General features: G+C 34.5%; 1 protein-coding gene across 3 annotated transcripts in view; it reads left to right on the top strand.

Annotated features, from left to right (window-relative positions):
• Nucleotides 1–23,974, top strand: part of SCLT1 (sodium channel and clathrin linker 1) — a 145,619-nt gene that overhangs the window by 56,686 nt on the left and 64,959 nt on the right. For all 3 annotated transcript variants that reach the window (XR_011501913.1, XM_014839182.3, XM_070504747.1), the window contains exons 10-11: nucleotides 16,467–16,557; nucleotides 19,910–20,001. Coding sequence is in view for 2 of the 3 variants with exons in the window: in XM_014839182.3 (XP_014694668.3) it covers nucleotides 16,467–16,557; nucleotides 19,910–20,001 (183 nt within the window). In the remaining variant the exon portion in view is untranslated. The remainder of the gene's footprint in view (nucleotides 1–16,466; nucleotides 16,558–19,909; nucleotides 20,002–23,974) is intronic.

Genomic DNA, 23,974 nt, shown 5'->3' with positions numbered 1-23,974 from the left:
AACTTACATTCTAGTAGGAGCAGGCTGACAATAAACAGATACAATATCTAAGTAAAGTATAGTATGTTAGGAGCCAATAAAGGCTACAGAAAAACAAAACAGAAAATGATCAGGATAAGAGGGATCCTGGAGTGCTGGGGCTCAGTGGTGGGGTTACAATTTTATATAGAGTTTGCAGAGTAGACCTCATGAAGAGGATGAGATTTGAACAAACCCTTGAAGGATGTGAACAAATTATCCATGCAATACAGGGCAAGAGTGTCCCAAGTAAAGAACTTGCCATTGCAAAGGTGGAAATGTGCTTGAAAAACATCAAGGAAGCTAGATGTCTCTGTTATCTATTGCTGAATAACAAACCATTCCAAAACCTTGTGTGTGACTTGAGATGATAACTTATTTAGATTATGATTTGGGGGATGGTAGAGCAGATTTTCTGGTCTGGGCCCTCTGGGCTGATATCTGTTGGACTTGCTTATGTGTCTTCAGCCAGCTGGTTGGTCTGTTAGCAGGGTGGTCTAGTAGTTGGCAGTAGATGATAAACCTGTCTGGCAATTGACAGTCTCTTCACCAGGTCAACAAGGCAAGTCTTACTTCTTCGCTTGGCCGTGACAGAGTTCCTAAGAATAGCAAGAGAGCAAATCCCCACGTACAAATACTTTTCAAGCCTCTCTTGATCACTGTTTCTTATGACAGTTTCTCTTAAGTTATAAATCAGTAACAAAAAGATATCTAGATAATTCCCATAACTTTGGAAATCAAGAAGCATATTTGTGCGTAGCTTAAAATGATCACTACACTCAAGCAATTCTAGTCAAAAACCCAGTAGAGTTTTTGTAGAATTTGAAAAGCTGATTCTAAAATTTATATAGATATACAAAAATTCAAGAACAGGCAAAATAGAGGCTGGCCCGGTGGCCTAGTGGTTAAGTTCGTACGCTCCGCTTTGGTGTGCCAGGGTTCACAGGTTTGGATCCCAGGTGCGAATCTAGCATTGCTCATCAAGCCACACTGTGGTGGCATCCCACTTAAAATAGAGGAAGGTTGCCATAGATGTTAGTTCAGTGACAATCTTCCTCAAGCCAAAAGAGGAAGGTTGGCACAGATGTTAGCCCTGTGGCAATCTTCCTCAAGCAAAAGGAGGAAGATTGGCAACTGATATTAGCTCAGGGCCAATCTTCCTCACAAAAAAACAAAAAAGGAATAGACAAAACATTTTCAAAGAGGAAAAACAAGCTGGGTGGACTTCCTGTACCAGATTGTTATGATTTACTTACAATCAAAAGTAAGGTTGTCATATTAGCATAAGGATAGATAAACTGAACAGATTAGAGAGGCCAGAAACAGATTCATACTTATATGAACTGTTGTAGATTTCAAAAATGGCCACATCCTTTCTTTCTACCCATGTCTGTGCCCTTTGCAAGATGACTTTTATGGCTTCAAGAGGTGCCATTTTTCAGAGAAGTGCTTAATGTTCTGGCTGGATATATAGGCAGGATATCAGGTAAAGAGCCAAAGTAGGATATGAGTGTACATGTTCTGAGCAATATTATCAACTAAAGAAGGAAAATAAATTTATCTAGGTTTTGAGTTATACTACACATTTTTATTAAAAATCGTGAGTGGGAAGATAGAACAGTACTTTTGCCTATTCCTCCTGCTGAGTACAACTGAAACCCCAGGACATCCATACAAAACAAATATGGAAAGACTGAAAGGTGTAGAGAAGAAAGCAGATTGGTCAGATGCCTCAGGATCCAAGGAATGACGCCATGGTAAAGTCCCTAGGTTTTTTTGGTTTGAGTTTTGGTTTTGGTTTTTTACCTCATTATAACCCAGACTTGGAACTGAAGAAGCCGGCAATCTGACAACACCAACAAGCAGACAGAAAAAGCCCCAACAAAGATCTTCTCTCTCTAGCCAAAGGACCAGGAAAGGAGCAGCCTAGCATGACAAAAATGTTTTAAGCAATAACCTCTCTACTCCAGCCAAGTATTACAGAAAAAACTGTGGACCCACCTGTACCAATGCCAGCAAAGGCCTGGTGGGATACCTGGACTTCTACCCCTACCTGGCAGTAATAAGACAGCCCCTCATTCCCCCAAAAGGTATTGGAGGGCATAAGTTAAGTGGTTTAAAATAATATCGAGTCTCATAACATAATACCCACAATGTCTAAGTTTCTATCAAAAATCATTTGTTAGGCCAAGAATCAGGAAAATCTCAACTTAAATGAAAAAGACAATCAGTAGAACCAACACTTAGATGACAGAGATGTTAAAATTATTTGACAAAACTTTTAAACAGCCATCATAAAAATGCATCAATGAGCAATTATGAACAAGTTTGAAACAAACGAAAAAAATAGGCATTTCCAAGATAGAAATGGAAAGTCTCAGCAAAAAATGGAATATATACAGAAGAACTAAATGGGAAATTTAGAACTAATGTACTTAGATGGTAAGATTAAATTTTCTAATAAGTCTTTCCAAATCTTTAAAATTAATGTCAATCTAATTTATATTAAAACCCCTATAGTTTGTGTGTGTGTGTGTGAGAGAGAGAGAGAGAGAAACTTGGTAATCTATTCCTAATATCATGAAGTAGTAAAGTGTCATTTACGAAGACCATTCCATAGAAAAATAAAATGCAACGGTATTTATAAGAATGTGAGTTTGGCAAAATAGAACAGAATAAAGAGTATATATAGAAGTTTAGTATCTGACAGAGGTGGCGCTATAAATCAGTAGGGAAATAATCATGTTAGAAATGGTTGTTACATGTGAAAAAAATCTGTAAAGTTTTGCTTCTGACATTTAGGTATTTATATGATTTTATGGTTTTATGGATTAAATACCTAAATGTCAGAAGCAAAACTTTATATATTTTCTTTTAAAATATCAGAAAATCTAACATTTTGCTAAAGAAGTATTTCTTAATCAAAATTTAAATGCAAGCAAAAGAGGAAAAGATTGATATATTCAGCTGTGTTAAAATGTAAAACTTCTGTTAGAAAAATCAATATAAGTCAAATGAAAGGCAACCCACAGTCTGTGAGAAGACATTTGTAATGCATATAATTGATAGTGCATTAGTGTTGAGGATACATTAACTAAGCATCAATAATAATAAATAAAAATCCATAGAAAATCAGGCACAGGATGTGAACAAACATTTCAAAAGTTATAGCAATCTAGAAAATGCAAGTTAAAATAATGCAATACTACTTCACACCCAGTTATCAATGTCAAAAATATAATGTAGAGTGTAATAAGGGACAAAAGGAGATTAAAGTATGATACAATTTGTATACATTTCAAATGTTTTAAACAATATGTGTTGATTATGGATATATATTTTTTAGTTATATATATCCATAAGTATATTTTCTTATGTATGTATCCATATCAACATATATAGTGAAATAATAAAATATAAGTATATGGTATATATATATATTATAAAAAAATACAATAAAAACATTTCCCGGAATGATATACCCTAACTTCAAGTTAGTAATTGTCTCTATGGAGTGAGACTACTTGGAGAAGTAGGAAATTGGAGACAGCCTAGGTGTCTGTCACTAGGAAATGGATAGATAAAATGTGGTAATTGTGTCCTGTGCAATACTGTGCATCGTTTAGAAACATGGATTTACATGTGAAGATATAGTTACAGCAACATGAATAGATCTGAAAAACAAGGTTTATATTAGGAAAGTAAAAAGAGATATGGATCTATATCATAAAAACATATACATGCAAATAACAATATATATTTTACCAGTATATGTATATATCTAAGAGTATATAACATTTTAATGTAAACCAGAATATGAAGGGGAATGAGAGAGGGCTTGGGAATAAACAGGTGAACAAAAATAAACAAGAGCAGTCTTTCACAACTAACGGTGATAATGGGTCACGGAAAGAATAGTGTGATTAACTCAGCTCTGCACTCAAGGTTCAGAAAAGAGTAGAAGGAAAAAAGAATATAAGATTTGTGGTGTATGTAGGATAAGTCAGGGTGTGGAGATTCTGGAAGGAAGATGAGTAAAGAAATTGGTTCATAAAGACCTGCAATCTTATGATACTAACAGAAATAGACAATAAAAATGCATGTAAAAGATTATAGGAAAAATAGGCAAAACTTGGTGATATTGGGCTAAAGGACAGGGAAAGAATCATGGAATTTTATTGCTAAATGTATTTTAAGGATCATATTAGTTTACTTCCAAATCTTATAGAAGAACCCAAACTGAACCAAAGGCTCAGAAATTATATTGTCCAGACTTGACAACAAGTTCAGGGAAGAGCCAGATTAGAACTCACATTTTATAATTGCTAATCCAGTGAGTTTCTAAGCTTGGCTCTCTGACAGTATTCACAGGAGTAAGGAAGTCAAGAATGAGAGCTGATTGTTAAAGAAAGGATAATGAGTGGGTATGTTAATTTTTGACATGTATGTAGAAGTTTCATTTGGCATTTGGACATTTGGACCTGAAGGTCATTAATTGAGATTATGTATTAATAAAGCTGGTTGTGGTTTTCTAAAGCCTAAAAGGTCCTAAGTGTTTAATTATCCGTGAGTAACTTTGCCATAATATTTACTGACAGTATCCCATAGCTTAACATTAAGCAGTTCAGAGTTGTATACATAAAACTATGCTTGCTTTTCCTGCCACGATTTGAAGGAACATAAGGATAAGCAGATGCTTCTTTTAAGAAAGAGGATGTTGCTCTCAAGTTTGACAGATTCTGAATGATGGGCATATTGACATTACTGGAATTTAGGTTTTGAGATGCCCTATATAACCATGCCAAAAATAACTAAATTAGAAACTCTTTAAATGCTAGATTTATTTAAGTTTGTACTTATACTGAAAACATATTAATTTCATTTGTTGTCTGATGTTATGGTGTAAAAAAAGTTAGAATCATGTAACAAACTTATAATTAAAGCTTTTATCATGTTCCTTTTTGAGAGTTTCTGGTGATGCTCTGTCATAGCAGATAAAACTAATTTTAAGGCCTAGTTTCTGAACCTTCATTGACCTGGTCTTCCTCAACCCTCCAGTTATGTACAAACTGCTCTAAATAGCAATTTTGCTGTTTCTCATGAATGAACTGTTGGTTTCTTCCTTTATGCCTTTGATCATTATTCTGTTTCTCAGAAAATTTATAACTTACTAAATCTAGTTAAAACATGCCTGCTCCAGGAAGACTTCTCTCATTCATTCCGCCAGATTTTTATTCATCTTTTCTCATGGATGTACTCAGCATTTATTCATTTTAACTGAGATTTTATGCTATTTCTCTTTAGGTGCTTTTTTGTCATATATATTTGTTTATTATGTATACCCACCTGAGTTATGAAATGATTATTTTTCAAGGCATAAATGCTCATATTTTACATCTGCTTTGTGAAGTCTTTGAATGAAAAGATTGTCATTTGTGTATATCTTTCAGGAATAACCGATATTATCTTTCTAAAAGGGTGTTCTGTAAAGACTGACTAAAGTATTTGGTTAGGGGTCTGTATTATTCTTTAATCAAAACGGCATCATCAGGGGCCACCCCTGTGGCATAGTAGTTAAGTTCGATATGCTCCTCTTTGGTGGCCCAGGTTCACAGGTTTGGATCCCAGGCATGGACCTACAACACTTGTCAGCCATGCTGTGGTGGCATCTCACATATAAAGTGGAGGAAGATTGGCAACAGAAGTTAGTTCAGGGCTAATGTTCCTCAGCAAAAGGAAATGGGAACATGAGAATATTTATTTAAAAAATTCTTAGCCACTAGGGACTGATCTCATTAGCAGATAATAGGTACTATCTTTGTATAAAGAATCTGTAACTTGTCAATCAGTTTATATTTATTGAGAACTTAAACATATATATGTGTGTTCTGAGTGTAAAAACAGTCTTTAAGTTTATGTCTTTGACATGTAATTAACATGTATACGATAACCTCAAAACTGTTGTATTCTGACCCACTTCATTTCATGCACACTTTTGTGGCTTCATCAGTCTCTAAAGATGAGACCCCATTACATTTTTCTGGCTCAGGGTTCTCCTGTTTATCTCTACCCAGAATTGTCAGAGGCACTAAACTGAGCTTATCACCATATCTCCTGAATCTTCTCTTTATATTTGTGAATGGCACCATCCAGTTCCTGCTTCAGAAAACAAGGAGGCATCCTAAATTGTTTTCTGTTTCAACTCTACCTTCTAAATGTTTCTCAGATCTTTCACTCCTGCCTCACTATATTGTTATTGCCTTTGCTCAGTCCATCATCTCATCTAAGCTACTGCAGTAACCTCCAAATTGGCTTACTGCCTCCTTATCTTCCCTTTTCATGCTGTCATCAAAATGATCTTTCTGAAATAAAATCTGATCATATCACTCTCTTCTGATGGCTAATAGATGCCCTTAGGATATAATCCAAATTACACAGCATGACATAAAGTCTTCTGTGACCTGACCTTTGGCTACTTAACTCCAGATCTTGTCACTCCTCACCTTAATTTCCTGAACTATTTTTAGTTTCCTAAACAAGGCATGCTATTTCATAACTCCTTACTTTTTTTTTTTTTTGAGGAAGATTGGCTGTAAACTAACATCTGCCACCAATCCTCCTCTTTTTGCTGAGAAAGATTGGCCCTGAGCTAACATCCATGCCCATCTTCCTCTACTTTATATGTAGGACCCCTGCCGTAGCATGGTTTTGTAAGCAGTGCGTGGTCCACGTCCAGGATCTGGACCGACAAATCTCCAGCTGCTGAAGTGGAGCGCACAAACTTAACCACCTCGCCACCAGGCCAGCTCCCATAACTTCTTACTTTAGCTCACATTGTTCAGGCTGTCTGAAATATCCTTTCCTGATAAATATGCTCTCAGCTCTTGAGGTTCAGCTTGAGTGTCACACCTTCCAAAAATCTTGTTCTGAATCTTTATGGTTTCTTCTTCTCCAGGTAGAACCAAATATACCTTCCTTTGTGCCTCAGCTGTAGACTGCACATACATCTGTCACAGCATTGTTGACACTTTAGTGTACTTAATTCTTTACAAATCAATTTCTCTTTGCTAGTTTTTAAGCTCTTCAAAAGTGTGGATCATAATTTTGTCATTTTTATCTTGCCATCATCTAGTACAGCACTAGACATATGACAGGTGCTCAAAAAATATTTTTTGAGTCATTAAGTCAGTTAATTAATTAAATTGCACTTCATTGGAGGGGCAAAGCTAAACTAATTTATGTGGGTTTCTATTTCTGTATTTTGTCATTGGTCTTTTGGGGGGAACAGTTGTTTTCTTGGACTGTCATTTAGAAAATTGTATTTTATAATCAGTAGTAATATGTGTCCACTTGGTAGTTTGATTTCCAAAACAATGCATCTGAAAGAAAAAACATTGCTAATATAATTAATAGTAGCTTTGCAGAATGAATTAAAAGATTTCTCAGTGTTTCCCATTATGGATCCAGGCTTTAAGTTATATTGACTTTTAAATCTGTTTTTATTACCAGTCATCTCAAAGTTTGAATGCATGATATAAGCATTTAAGTATTTTTTAATGTTTAGTGCTCTCTATTTAAATGTGAAATAAAATCCAGGAAATCTTTAAAGTGTGATAGTAAAATGATTTATAAATAGCTGGTTTTATTGAAGAACATAAGAGCTGATGTGAGAGGAATACAATTCTTAATATTCTATTATGGTTAATGCAACAAAGATTAAATTATATAAATTATTGTCTAGGTATATTCATTGTGATCATTTTTAATCATTTTTATGGGTGCATACTTTTTTCTTCAAAAATGTTGTATGTGCCTATAATTTTTATATATCTTTTTAACAAATATATGTACCTTTGGCATGTAATAGTTCTATTTTAACTGAGATAACAGATTTTTCTCAGATGTTTCATGTTCCAGTTTGAATAATATTGTGTCTCCTATTATTAAAATGCTATGGAAATCTGGAATTCTGGATCACTAGTTTTGATTCATAGTGTCTCTTGGAAACTATCCCATGTGAGAAATGGCCCTGAGCAGATGTGCTTAGTCATAAGAATTGCCAGACACTTCCTTATGTGTTGGCAGCTAGTTTTCTGAGCATAGAAACATGTTTTAAGATAAGAAATACGGTTTTGCTGTCATTTTGCTCTCTCTTCACACTGTTTTAATTTAATGTTATTTAAGAGGTTACTTACAGTCACCTCTTGTTCAAAAATGTTTGTATCTTTCCCTCTTAATCTTTAAGGGACATAAAGAAGAATATTAGATTTTACTTCCAGAACATATTGGTCAAGAGTAGAAACAAATTCATAACTTCATTGTTTGAAACTTTTGCCTCTAATAGGTGAATACTGGCTTATTTCAAAATATGTATTTTATTCATAATTATAATTTTATTTTTGCAAATACTCCATGTTTGCACACCTAATCTAAAAATGTGCTTCCATATGGTGTGAAGTATAAAGAGCATAGGCTTTGAAGTCAGATAGCTCCAGATTTGTATTATTTTTTATTTTCTATTGTCTTGTGCACGTTGCTTAACTGAATGAACTTCACTTTCCTCATCTCTATAACAGAAATAAAATGAGCTTCCTTGCAGTCTTGCTGTGTCCTTTAACTCTTATTATCTTTGCTCTCCTCCATTCTACTTTAGTATCCAACCTATGTAGATAGGCTTGTACAGTATTTACAAAGCAGATGCTAGTAGATTTGGGAGTTGGTATTAATGTAATAATATTTCCCTCCCTCAGTCTGGAAAATCAGCCTTACCTTTATTGTTGCTGCTATAATTTCTAGAACCAGATAAAGCATTCCTTTCTTTTTCTCTCCTTTCTATTGTTATATCCTTACAGCTTGCCAACTGTATAACGCTGAATGTTTCTGTTTCTTCTTGTGTCTTGTTGCATCAGTTATATTTATTCTTTCTTCAAGCCTTAGTCCCCAGTGTTTCGTTGGTTCGAATCCTGGGCACGGACATGGCACTGCTCATCGAGCCACGCTGAGGCAGCGTCCCACGTGCTACAACTAGAAGGACCCACAACAAAGAATATACAACTATGTACTGGGGGTCTTTGGGGAGAAAAAGGAAAAAATAAAATCTTTAAAAAAAAAAAAAACTTATACATAAAACCCCAATATATAAGACTGATAAAAGTGGAACTGCTGTGATTGAAGTAAGGAGTGGAAAGCTTTCCCATCTTAGTAACTAATACCATCATCAAACCTAGGAATTTTGCTTGATTTTTCTCTTTTGCTTTACCCCCCCCCCCAAGTCAAGTTGGCTCTATATCCAGATTGTCACAGATCTATTCATCACTACTGTCACCTCTACCCTAAGCCTTCACCATCTCTTGCTTGCATTTGCCCCCTGTGTGGTCTCCCTGCTCTTATCCCACTGTGATGCATTCTCCATACACCAGCCCAAGTAGTCTTCTCAGAGCATAAAACAAATTACATCACTCACCTGCATAAAACACTCAGTGGATTTCATTGCAGTGAGAACAAATTCCCAAAATTCTTACTCTGCCCAAAGGCACTTATATGATGTGACCTCTCTGCCTTCCTGACTTCATCTTCTACTTTTCTCTTTGTGATACATCCCATTTAATTGTCATTTCTTTAAATACCTCTCTCATACTCTTTGCATTTATTATTAACTTTCTCTGCCTATAGCTCTTTCACCCTAGATTTTCTTCAGTTGACCTCATCGACCTTTAGACCTTAACTCAAATATCTCTTCCTTAGACAGGTTGTCCCAAGTCTCTCTCCCACTGTTATATATCATTTGCTTCATGGCATTATCACTTTCTGAAATAACCTCCTTCATCTGTTTACATATTTAGTGTCTGTCTCCTACTACAATTAGACTTTATGAGGACGGGGAGGAGAGGGGGCTTTGTCTCTCTTGTTTACCACTGCATCACCAGTGCTGACAACAGTGCTTTGTATAGTTTACAGGTGCTCAGTAAAATAAGTCTAGAACTTCTGAAATATAGTTAAAGAAAAACAAAAAAACATGAATGAGCCACCAACACTTGAAGCTCAGCATGTCCAGACTGTATTCCCAGTGCCTGTCATATTATACGCATTCAGTAAATACTTGTTCAAAGAATGAATGGATGGAATCTCTTAAATTCTGTCTTTGAAAATCTATGCTGTCTCTCCCAGTAGATCTGCTTACTTATTGTTGCCATCACTCTAGTTTAAACCTTTCCTGCCTCTTACTCGTTTATTGTGATATATTGGTTAAAAAGAGAGAGACAAAACCATCATTCTAGCCCATTCTTTTTGACAAATGCTAGGTTTAAATTTCTAAAGTGCAGCTCTGATCCCATTATTTAAGCAGCTCCCCATTGCCTTTAAATTAATACAGATCACTTAACTTGTCGATTAAGGCCATTGACATTGTAGCCCCCTTCACCTTTTTGGTCTTATTTCCTATCTTCCCTAAATAAGCCCTACACTTTCCTGCTCTTATGCTTGTACTTATTTTGTTCCTTCCTGAAGCTTTCTCTTTATCTCTACTTGTGAGATTTACCATTCCTCTGCCAACTCTTGTTTTAAATACTTCCCACTTCAATATTCTCTGAACTAAATGCAAATGTACCACCTACTCTGAATCATAATGCTTTATTTTAATCTTTTGTGATGCTTAAAGTGTGCTTTTTGACCCTCCTAAAGGTTACAGTATCTCATCTATCTTTGTGTGCATTGTACCACATTACAAACACTTTGTGTATCTCAAACATCAGAGGTATGTGGTAAACATTTTTGAGCATGTCTTTTGTAAAAGCCTATTTAATAATATAAAATGAATTAATATATTCTTCAGTTTGTCAGTAGTATCCAAAGTTATGTGACTCGAAAACTATATTTGTAACCATTGTTTACAATCTTTTTTGTAAAGATGAACATGTTGATCGTGTAGTTATTCTGCAAAATCTAAAACAGGGGATGTATATCAGAATCACCAATAGAGATTCTGGAAAAGCAGAGATGACCAGGTAGCACCCCTAGACATCCTGAATGAATAAGACTCAGATAGAGACTATGCATATATAGTTGCAAAAAGTTCATTTCCATACACAGAAAGTATAGAGAACTACTGTTAGTATGATAGAAAATTATATTCTAACATAGAAGTTAGGATTTTGAACTACCTTAAATTGTATATAATGTTGAGTTAAATTGTGTGAAAATTATACACAAATGAACTATTTTAAGACTGAAGAGCCTCTGTTTTAAAGTTTTGATAGCTTAGTACATGGATTATTAATATATATTGCTTTTAGTTTCTTTGTAGGCGACTGTCTGTTTTTTTGAGGAAGATTAGCCTTGAGCTAACATCTGCCACCAATCCTCCTCTTTTTGCTGAGGAAGACTGGCCCTGAGCTAACAACCATGCCCATCTTCCTCTGCTTTATATGTGGGGCACCTGCCACAGCATGGCTTGACAAGTGGTGCGTAGGTCTGCATCTGGGATCCGAACTGGTGAACCCTGGGCCGCCGAAGTGGAATGTCCACACTTAACCACTGCACCATGGGGCTGTCCCCTAGGCCTCTGTCTTTTGAATAGATTTAATCATTAGACTGCCACTAAAGATTGAAAACATGACAAATTAAAATAAAGCTTTTCCCAGTTTTGCTTCTTGCTATCAGTTTCCTAAAATCAGAAGCGATCTTAAAAATTTGGAACTTTGTCTAAAATTATGTTTGGGAATTTTTTGAAGTTTTTAAGCATAAACAATTGTTTTTTATTATACTAGATAATTATAGAAGTACTTATTAAAATACCTAGTGTATGCATTTTTTAATTTGAAATTAAAATTAAGTAGAATATGTAACAAATCAGTAAAAACTGAGTTTTATTTCTCTCAAAATCTTACCATTTTTATTGTATGAAAGAAATATTGTAAACATTTCTAGAATTCTCCTGATATGAGATGGCAAAAGAACAGATAAAAATTATCTTAAAATAGACTCATATTTGATGTTAAATCTCAAAAAATGTATTGATAATTAAAACATTTGAATTTCTGTCCAAGTTAATGCTATAATTTAAGTAGAGTACTATATCCTATCTTTTATGTTATACTTGGTTGTACTTTGCTTAACAGAGCAAAGCTTTATGTTTTAAAGATTTCATTCGTCTCTTTAATGTTATAACTAATGAAAAATTACATTAAAGAAAAATTCCAGAAATTTTATATAGTTTCACAAGCGTACCTGAAAATGAAATAATATGCTTGTAGAAATATTCCTTTGGAGCAAAAATAAAATATGTGAGTAGTTGTGACATTAAGATTGATGATATTTAACTAGTTATTCTTGTTTAGTTTTTATCAATTGTTTTTCTAAAATGAAAACTGTTTTTGACCTTTATAAAATTATATACACAAGAAGACATATATCTAAAAAATTTGCATGTTAAATAGTATAAACATGTAGTTATTAAAGTTCCTTCATAAAATAGAATTAGGATTATTTCTGTTGGTTCCATTAAAGATTTCACAAGTTCGAATATTTGAAAGGACTCACAAGACTCCACAGAGCATGCTCACATAAGAGTTTTATTTACAGGCAAAGGATATTGTGCAGTAAGAAAAAGAGCATAGGCAAGCCTAGGGGTCCAAGCGACATCCTGGGTCTTTATTCATACAAAGACATGCTTTGTCTCCAGATTGAACTACTGCAGGGGTGTGCAATGAATCTTGGCTTCAGGAAAGCTGAAGGCAGAAGTTCCCGCTGGGGTCTTTTTTTTGCCCCTCTGCTCCAGCCCAGCTGTCTAACCAGTTATACCAGGTGAAAACCATCAGTAAACAAATCCTGTTTGGGGGTTACCAGAGGAGATTCAGACTTTAAGCAGCACATCATAAATCCCACTTCTCATTTTTTGGCCAAGAGTCAAGGCCAGACGTTCCAGCTCCCCCAAGCTTTCTCAATTCAGCTGTAAATTAATACTATACCACATAGTTCCTGACAACTTAAAATCTAAAAAAGGGCAAGATTATGATGATAGCTTACATTTGTATAAACTACAGTAAAGTTTATAAAGTGCTGTAATATGCATTAGCTTATTTGAACTGTATGATAATTCTGTGAGCTATGCGGAAAAATTGTTTTTGTCTCTATTTTACAGCTGCAACTTTTAGACTCAGAGGGTTAGGCGATTGGCCCGGTTCACATGGCTTTTGTGGTGGTACAGGCAGGTCTAGAAGACAGACCTTACGACTTTTATTCTAAAATATTTAGTATTTTATGCCAGAAGTAAATATAAAGAACTATTTACTACTTTTCTAACTATCTTGAAGAACAATATAGTAATGAATAAATATAAAACTACTACTTATTTTTCCCTAAAACATAGTTTTTTGTTTTAGGGAATATAATATAATAATTTAAATGCTTTCATAATATTTTTCTTTTCATGATTTACAAAAACAAGTCTTAAGACCAGTGACTGAATTTTTTACTTTTACTTATGTAAGAGAGAGATTCTGTTTCAAATGAGATAATATATATTTGGAGGAATTGATCACGAAGTTATTATTCTGAGATTTCCGCACTTGAATATCAAATTGGATATGCAAGATCTAAGTAAAATATCAAGATATAGTTGTACCCATGACTCTCTGTCTCTCTCCTTTCCTTTTGCATTCTCTTTCATTCATTCATGATATATTTACTTGTCTACTGTATACCAGGTACTATGCTATCACCTGAGGATTTAAAAATTAATAAAATGTGATCCTTGCCTTTAATGATCTTACATTCCATATTTTTTGATGAACTCACAATTTCACGAGGGAGTATCTGTTAATGTACAAAGTATTATGTCTTATGAGGACTGAGATTATAGGGTCTTTTGCCTAGGAGAAGATAGGGAAGAGTTGACATGAAGAGACTTTTGAGCTGAGTCTTGAAGATTGTTGAGGAATTTATCAGAGAAAAAGAGGAAGAAGGCTAGTCCAGTTGAATGTGTGAAGAAATAGACAAGAATGTGTTTAGGAAACAGTGTTAATTTCAAAGTGGAAATAGAATGCACAATTGAGAGACAATTGGGAAGGAAACTCATTAGGCAAATTAGATGGAAATAAGGAAACTGTCTATTATAGAGTGGTCTTGGCAGATTATCTAATCCACCTCCTTGTTGTTGGACATGAGACCACTGAGACATTCTTAGTCAAGTAAATTGCAGAAGGCCACATTACTAGTTGACAGAACTGGGTTCCTGACTCAGGGTTGTCCACGCTGCACCTTATTCCTACTGTGTCTCTAACAGATAATTTTTTTCCTTAACCATGCTATGACCTTACATTCGTTTACAGTTTACAGTGTACAGTAGTGTATCTATTTTGACTAGTTCAGAAACCCCATGAGACAAGGAGAGCAAGCGTTATTATCCCCCTTCTGAAGGCGAGAAAACCAACTCAGTGTGGGTGCTATGCTTATTCAGAGTTTACTCAGTTTTATCATTACTACTTAAATTTCTTACTCCTTAAGTTTTCCCTTTTAAAATACATGGAATTTTATAACTGGTAGATTCACTTATTGATTCATTTAGTAAATGCACTCCTGAAATTACTTCTAAGATTAAAGTAGATTTTAAATGCATTGGTGTTAGGTGGTTTTTGTTTCTGTTTTGTCATTTGGTGAATCATTTTACAAGTAAAAAAAATATATTTTCTATCTGATTAATTCAGATTTTTATAAATTGGATTTTACCTAAAGCAAAGCATTTTCTTTTTTTTTAATTTTTTATTTTTTAATTGCAGTAACATTGGATTATAATATTATATAGCTTTCAGATATACCTCGTAATATATTTCCGATTCTGTGTAGATTATATCATGTTCACCACCCAAAAACTAATTATAATCCACCCTCTCACATGTGAGCCTATTCACCCCTTTGCCCTCCCCCCCTTCCCCTATGGTAACCACAAATCCAATCTCCATTGCTATGTGTTTGTTTGTCGTTGTTTTTATCTTCTACTTATGAGTGAGATCATAAAGTATTTGACTTTCTCCCTCTGACTAATTTCATTCAGCATAATACCCTCAAGGACCATCCATGTTGTCACAAATGGCCAGGTTTCATCATTTCTCATGGCTGAGTAGTATTCCATTGTGTATAAATACCACATCTTCTTTATCTATTCATCCCTTGATGCTTCCAAGTCTTAGCTATTGTGTATAATGCTGCAATGAACATATATCTTTATGCCTTTGTATTTTCAAGTTCTAGCAAAGCATTTTAAGTGCTTAATCTTATAAAATATTATTGGGACCATTTTTTGGTAGACAGTATATAATAGAGAACTCTGTTTACCAATTTCATTACTTATTTTTGCATCTTTGGGCAAGTTGGAAAACCTCTGTCAACCTCACTCTCTTGACTAGTTTGATATAATAGTAGTACTTAATTCACAGAGTTATTGTGTTAAGTGAGATGATGTCTGCAAAGCATTTACAACAGTTCCTGGCACCTAATAACTACTTGATACATTTTAGCTGTTATTAAATTTTTATTTCCTGTTGTTTTATGCTAATCAATAACATAATTAAAAATACTGTTAGAGTCAAAAGTAAGTGAATTAATATTTATTGTAAATTTTGCACCAAAGAATTTATTTAAGTTCAACAAGACTAATATATTTGTAATACATAAAATATAATTAGGAAATAAGTATCGGAAGGTCCTACACTAAAGGAGCTTCCTTCCTAAAAATGTATTTTTTTATATAATCCAAGTGTTCTGTATTCACATTTAGTGCTTAACTGGTAGGATATTAAAAATCTTTTTTTCTGTTTCAGAAAGTCTTATTTTTCTAAAATATTTTTCTATAAGAACTCAAGAAGATATTAAAACTTATTTGATACTATTCTAACATTCAAAAAACTTGTCTTTTTTGTCCTTTTCAACTACAATCTTGAAAGACAGTAAATATCTATCTTGAGACAAGTGTTTCAGTTCATTACGTTAAGTAGTTACATAATACATAGTTCTGGTGTTTAAGGAATGATCAAAGTGTTGAAGCTTAGATTCCTTTTCATAGAAAGGCCAATCAACAATACTTCTCTAACTCTATAAATTCAGGAAATTATAGAAATAACTATATTCTACCTAGTGCACTGTCATCTTGTTGGGTATTAAGATGATAAAATTCTTTTTCATGAAATATTGAACTGAGTATAAAATATAATTTATCCAAATGGAGTATTAATGACTTCTACTTTGCACCCCCCATTCAGCTATATTTTTCCTCTTCACCCTCTTCCACATGCATTTTATTAGTAATAAAGGAATCTTTCAGAATTTACCCCTTAAATCCATTTTTAGGTGCAAAGAGTTAGTACTGATTTTACCAAATTTAGATTTCTGTTCTAATTTTTTTAGTTGTTAATGATCTATGAAAACAGTATTTATTAATTTACTTTCTATTTTAGGCAAGCCAAATTAGATCTGAGAGTTGCAGCAGCAAAAGTGGAAGAGTTAACTAAAGTAACTGAAGATCTTCGAGGACAGATGCAAAAGAAGGTACTTTCCTATTTCTGTGACAACTAGATGTCTGTAGCTTAGTTTTCTATGTATTTTACTGTTGATCCATTTTGGGTTACGTGTTAAAGAGGGTTGCTGGAAAACAAATTAATCGTTTTCTTGCCATCTAAATATAAAATATGAAATTAGGAAGCTAACTTATAATATTAGAACTAACTTTTTATTTCCATTTATTTTACCCCAAGTCAACAAAACATCATAAAATCATCCCTAAACACATCATTACTGAAATGCCTGTTAATGCAAAATCAAGTTTTGGTCAATCGGTTACATGTAGATGAAAGAGAAGCATTTAGTACTACATTTTGTTTAATATTACTTTTGTGTCATTTATGAAAATATTTATTGGCCTACGAGACTCTGGCTCTTTTTATGTGTAATAGGGAAATTTCAGAAAGGTGTCGAGGAAAGGTCAAGCTTTAGATTTAGATGGATCTAATTATTAAAAATTCTAGCTCTGGCACTTACTAGCTGTGTACTTCTAAACCTTATTTCCTAATCTGTAAAATTTGGTTATAGATTTCCAATAATATGAAAGGTTTATGAAAAACTTCTCATAGATAACAATTATAAAAATTTGATAAATTTTTTAAAACACTGGAAAGCAATCAAAAACAGAAAGACACTGGAAGAGGTAAGAATTGTGAGTTTTGGGCTTTCTGACCTGAGAGTTCTCCCCACCCCCCACAGCTATGGCTTCAGAAAACAACAGCTTTAAATGGACTTAAGGTGCCCAAAATCAAAGTTGAGAGCTAGAAAAGCAGTTGAAAATTTAAAGAAGAAATATTGGCAGCAAGAGAACCACAGAAATAAAAAATGAAATCCAAATTTTAAGTATAAACTCTGACCAAATCCATGACTGACAGCCAAACTATGCATATAGGGGTGGGAGAGGGACCCCAAGGGGCCCAGTGAAAAAGTAGGCGGAGACTTGAGAGAAATCTACTCTTGAAAGATAGAGCTATATGGAACTAGATATTTGAGTTTGCTTTTTATAATTGCATGCATTCCCAAAATATGTGCAACTTAAGCAGCAGAAAGCTGAAGCCTTAATGTTTGAAGTTTCAGAGGACAGAGCCCAAAACTGCCACAGCAGCTGGAAATTACAGGGGGATCTCTAAGAGCAACGAAACCACAAAGAGGATGAGCCCTACCTCTGTCCAAATATTGCCCCATCTTCAAATTATGCAGGCACAGGGAGTTTCCCTGGGAGCCTAGCTGAGAAAGCAACAGTGGGAAGAAATGAGTGGTCACAGGTGGCAACTGCTGCATATTGTAGGGGAAACATTTCAGAGTTTGAGTCTGGACAAGATAATTGCCTACTTGTACAAAAAAAGCCAATAATCCTCAAAAGAACAAAAGAGAATCCAGAGTAACTGTGATGCATTATCTATATTATCCAGTTTCCAACCAGACTTACTAGACAGGGAAGTATGACTGGTGGGGATAAGGGTAGAGGGGAGGCCGTTGATAGAAACTCACTCTCAGTGGACCCAGCTGTTGGATTTAGTAAGCAAAAACTTCAAATAAACTATTATGAATATATTCGAGGAATTAAAGAAAATCTGTTTTTCAATTAGAGTAAAATAAGGTTTTGATGAGGAAACAGAATTTTAATTAACTAGAAAATAATTTTTAAAATAGAAATTCTACAGTTTAAAAGTACAGCAACTGAAATAAAAATTTCATTAGAGCTCAGAAATGGATTGGAAAAAGCAGAAGAAATAATCAGTGAACTTGAAGACAGATCAATAGAAATTTTCATATCCAAAAAACAGAGTGTAAAAGATGGAAGAAAAATAAGCAGGATCTCAGAGATCTGAGGGGACAGAAAAGATGTTTAAGGAAATAACGGTTGAAAACTTGCAAAATTTGGTGGAAAACATTGACAGATCCAAGAATCTCAGTGAACCCTTAGTAGGATAAACACAAAGAAAATCACTTACAGACACATTATAACAATGAAAGCAGCAACAGAAAAATGACATAAACAAGGGACCAATGATAAGAATAATGTCTGACTTCTCATCAAGAAACTGTGGAAGTGGGGCCGGCCTAGTGGCCAAGTGGTTAAGTTTGCACACTCTGCTTCGACGGCCCAGGGTTTTGCCAGTTTGGATCCTGGGCGCAGACATGGCACTGCTCATCAAGCCATGCGGAGGCAGCGTCCCACATGCCACAACTAGAAGGACCCACAACTAAAAATATACAACTGTGTACCGGGGGGCTTTGGGGAGAAAAAGGAAAAATAAAATCTTTGAAAAAAAATGTGGAAGCAAAAAAAACCTGGAATAATATATCTGAAGTGCTAAAGGAAAAAAATGCTTACTAAGAATTCTATGTCCAGTGAAACTGTACTTCAAAAATGAAAGCTAAATAAAGGCATTTTCAGATAAACAAAAACTGGGAGAATTTATCACTGGCAGAGCTGTCCTTCAACAAATGCTGAAGGAAATTCTTTAGGTTGAAAGGAAATGACACCACATGACAACTCAGATCTAGGAGAAATTAAGAGGAACAGAAATTTTAAATATGAAATAGTATATGTACATATTTTCTTTTACTAATATCGTAAAAGACTTGACTGCTTTAAAGCAGAACTTAACACTCCATTTGATGGATTTTAAAGTATGTCGATGTAATATATGACAACAATGGCACTGAAGACTAGGATGGTACATGGAAATAAATACTGTGGCAAGGTTCCAATGTTTTCTCTGAATGAATTAAATATTAACTCTAAATAAACTGGGATGAGTTAAAGAAGCATGTTATCAATCTCTAGAGTGACCACTAAAAATAATTCAGAGGTATAGCTAAAAGCCAATTGAAGAATTAAAATGGTATTGTTAAAAGTATTTGTTTAACACGACAGAAGACAGGAAAGGATGAACAGGAAATTTTTTTAAAGATGGTACAAATGAAACCTCTTAATTTATTTCAAAGCGTCTCTATGTCAAGAAGAAATATCCTGATTGTAATGGGATGCAGTATAACTTAGTTAAGAGAGCATGTTCTAAATACACACTATGTGCAGACAGACCCCAGCCTTATTTTGTTAGATTTGCACTAAAGGAATAGTTTGAAATATTGGTAGAAATCTATATGCAATGACTTTTGATTATTGTTTTTCTAATACAGGATTGATAGTGAGCATCTCTTCCTCCTCTTTTAGTATATGCGTGATTTGTTCCCAAAGTGGTATTGCTTCTTTAAACTTACATATTAAATTCTAGCAGTGTAAAAACTTTATAGAGTGAACTTATGCTGTGTAATGATGTATTGAATTTTCACATAGTGAAAATAAGCTTCTGGTTTCTTTGTTTTCTAGGAAGAAGATATGGTGTCTGCCCAAGGACGAGAGGAAGCATCAGATAGGCGTTTACAGCAGTTACAATCTAGCATAAAGCAATTAGAAATGAGGTAAATTGTTAAATACATCTGGCTTTGTCTACACACTTCAAAAGATAGTCCACATTAGAGTTACAGTATATGTTATTTTCTAGAATACGTGTTTTATAAGTCCTAAGCAAACTATAATCATAGATTTAAAATCAGATTTACTGGACATTGTTTATTAAAAAAAAAATCTTATTTAAAATATTGGTGTATTTTGAACATATATTCAAAGATTTCTGTCTTTACCTTTTCCCCAAAGCAGTCATAGTCAAGTTTAGTCAATCCCAGAATCAAAAATGTTCTATCATAAAAATATAATAAAAACAATGAAGTTGGGTAAAAATTATACAGAAAAACCATTTCTTATTAAATAGATACACAAGAGAAAAAATACTTGAGAAATCATAAATGTTTTCACTGGAGTCTTCTGGAGCAGTAATTTTCAGTTATCTTTGAGGTTCTGGACTGCTTTTTAAATATATTCTGTAGTTTTGTCTTTAATTGCTATCTTAATGCAAATGTTCACTCTAGAATATTTTGTGTTTTTTTGTTATTTCGTAGTCCTTATTTGAAATTCCATTAAGAAACTTGAAAATTGTCATTTGTAATCTATTAAAGATACAGTGACCACAACCCGTAAATCCACATTATAGATGAAAAATCTACTCTGTATAATTGAAATCTGTTACACTCAGAAATAGTCTACTGATCTGAGCACATTAAAAATTGAGATCTCAGTTCTACTCACAGATCCGTAGCTAATTTATTGCTTGTTCAGAAAAAAATTAGTATCTTTGACCTTCTGTTCTCCAAAATGTTAATAAAAGTAATTTCTTTGCTCACAGCAGGTTGAAAACTAATTGATTTTAACTGCTAACTTGAGATTCTGATGAAAGGAGTTGTAATTTTCAAGCGCTGGGGTTTTTTGATTTTTGTTTTTCATTTTTCTAAACTTTTCAGCAGTTGATTGATTGTTTTACTGCTTTCCTGAACTTCTTTGTCTTGAACATACAGAAAAAGTCAGTGGTTGTAGATTTTTGTTTCTGTTATTTTAGTAGCATTCTATGCTATGAAAATAAATGCTAGAGACTTGAAGCAATGAAATCTGAATGAGTGGATTTCACTTCTAGTGAACACTGACTCTGGACCCAGACTGACTGAGTTTAAACTCTGACTTCACCAATTACTAGATGAATAACCTTGAGCAGGTTGTTTACCCTCTGTGTACTTCAGTGTCCTCATCTGTAAAATAAGTATAATGATGTAACCTACCTCATAGGCTATATGATATAACCTCATATCCTACGTTATAGGTTAATAATACAACCTATCTTATACCATTGTTGGAGATATTCAGGAATATGTTTTCTTTAACGTATGTAAAGTACCTAGCACAAAGAATGTTCTTACAAGTGTTTGCTATTTTCATTGTTGTTACTAGAGGGAACTTGGCCCAATTTTAGTGAGTTGACAGAAAAGATTCTTCTAAGATTTGGCTGTAGAGTGTATAAAAGTGCCTTTATGAGAATAAGAATAGTAGTAATACATCTTTTATGTTATAAAATATGGAAACCTATAAATTATGAGGCTGATGATCTGAATCTGCTTTACTATAACTCTGTTCCTAACACCAATCTGACTTTTCAGAGCCAAACAGTTGCTGGGGCTGCTAGACTGTTGAATGCATGTGAAACCTTTAGTTGCAAGGCTTTTTCTGACGTAGGTGGTTGTGAAGCCTGGATTTGAGTGTCAGAGAGCCTTGACCGAGAATTGGAACTCACAGAGTCCTAAACAAATCTTGCCCTGTTGAGACCCATGGGCTCTTGGGAGATGAAGTTGCCTTAAGCTGTTCATGAGTCCACCTGCTCTGCCTGGCCCCCAAAAGGCATGGGGAAGTACCAGAGTGAACTAATGCTAGCGAAGTGCCGAGTGTCCTGTGCCCCTGTGGGCGAGGTAGAGGCTGCTTCATCTTCTGCCACAAATGTGTTAACCACAGGGAGATGGAATGAATAATGTCATGTATATAAATCATTACATTACAGTATGAGAGGACTGCATTCCATTAAAGGGCAGAGAGTTGCAGATTTTTTTTTTTTTTTAAGATTTTATTTTTCCCTTTTTTCTCCCCAAATCCCCCCGGTACATAGTTGTATATTCTTTGTTGTGGGTCCTTCTAGTTGTGGCATGTGGGACGCTGCCTCAGCGTGGTTCAACGAGCAGTGTCATGTCCGCGCCCGGATTCGAACCAATGAAACACTGGGCCGCCTGCAGCGGAGCGCGCGAACTTAACTGCTCGGCCACGGGGCCAGCCCCGAGAGTTGCAGATTTTGGTTAAAAAGCAAGGCCTAGTAATATGTTATTTTAGAAAACATGTAAAACTAAAGTGAACTAAATGAACGAGAGCAAAGATCTCAAAAAAGGAAAGACGAAGAGGATTTGTTTAAATTTAAAATAAAGGTTTTAGTGGAGAATATTAGCAACTATGAACAATAACAAAGCAGGAGTAACTATCACGCAAGTTATAGTTTAATGGTAAAAGCAGTGAACAGAATAAAGAGGGACTTTATGTAGTGAAAAATGGCACTGTTTTGAAAAAGATGAAACATTAATAAACCTAAATACAGGAAATAATAGGACAGTTAAAGATGTGATGCAAAAGCTAGGAAATGCAACGATGATTTGATGACAATACGACTATCTATGGTCATTAGTTTTGGCCATCTGCGTCTCATCTCCCTTCCATGTGTGGGAAGTTCCTCAGGTCACAGCTCTTCATGGGAGACCAGTCCTGTGGTGATATTTTGGGCATGTTCCTTGCTGCAAAGCTTCAAACTTGGTTTTCCAGGTCTCCCGAGGAGTCTGTGAACTTACCAATATCTATTTTAATAAACCTTTTTTCTGCTTAAATTAGAGTTGGCTTCTGCTGCTGGCAACTAAGAACCCTGACTAAAATGGTGGTAGACCTTAACTTCATTCAGAATTAAGATCTGTCAAATAACAACAACAACAACAATGTTTAAAAAATAGAGGAATTAAATAAAATGTAGACTGAGTTCTCTGAATTCCCAAAGGAGAGGGTGATGTGTGCTGGAGCAAGAAGGCTTCCCCCTGGTACTTCTGTGTGTGTGTGTGGTGGGAGGGTCGGGAGGGGAGAGGATAGAGAAAGCTCTCCTGCACCATTTAGAAAAAAGAAATGCCTGAAAAGAACAAAAAAAAGTATGGAATGTAAAGGAAGAATTGTCTTACCAGACCATATCAGAACATGTTATAAAGCCACTATAATCAAATTAAAAGACTTGGGCATAGAATAAACAAATAGATCAGTGAAACATGATAATCCGTAAGTAAACCATGATATTTGCGTATTTTAGGCATGATAAAGGAATTATTTCAATTCGTCAGTTACTAAAGGTACTCGTACAACTGGCTATCAATTTGGAGGAAAATTAAATTGGACTCCTCTCTTATAGCACATCCAGAAGTAAATTCCAGATGGATTAAAGATTTATGGGTAAAAATATTAAAGGCATGGCAATCTTTTGAGGAAATCTAGGAAATTACGTTAACAATTTATGGATGAGGGGGATCATCTTTGTAAAAACTAAAATCCCGAAAGTTGAAAAAAAAGTCAAATTTAGCTGTATTAAAATAAAAAGTTTTAGTGTGGTAAAGATTCCCTAGAGTCAATAGGCAACAACAACAACAAAGTAGATTTGGGAAAAATATTTGCAGCATACAGAACAGACCAAGGGTTAATATCTTAATATTCAAAGAGCTCTTATAAAGGAACAAACAAAGTGAATAACCCATCAGAAAAAATGGGCAGAGGATATGAAGAGGAAATTCAAAGAGGACAATTCACATGGCTAACAAACTTTTAAAATATGCTTAAACTCTCCTGTAATCAGGGAACTACAAATTAACAGTGAAATGAACTTATATCTATTGGACTAGGAAAAAAAAAGAGCTTTTGAATGTACTACTTGAAGAAATTTGT

Source organism: Equus asinus, chromosome 3 (genome assembly GCF_041296235.1).
Source record: "Equus asinus isolate D_3611 breed Donkey chromosome 3, EquAss-T2T_v2, whole genome shotgun sequence".
Taxonomy (NCBI): Eukaryota; Metazoa; Chordata; class Mammalia; order Perissodactyla; family Equidae; genus Equus; species Equus asinus.
The sequence above is the reverse complement of the archived record's forward strand: the minus strand, read 5'-3'. Positions and strand labels throughout refer to the sequence as shown.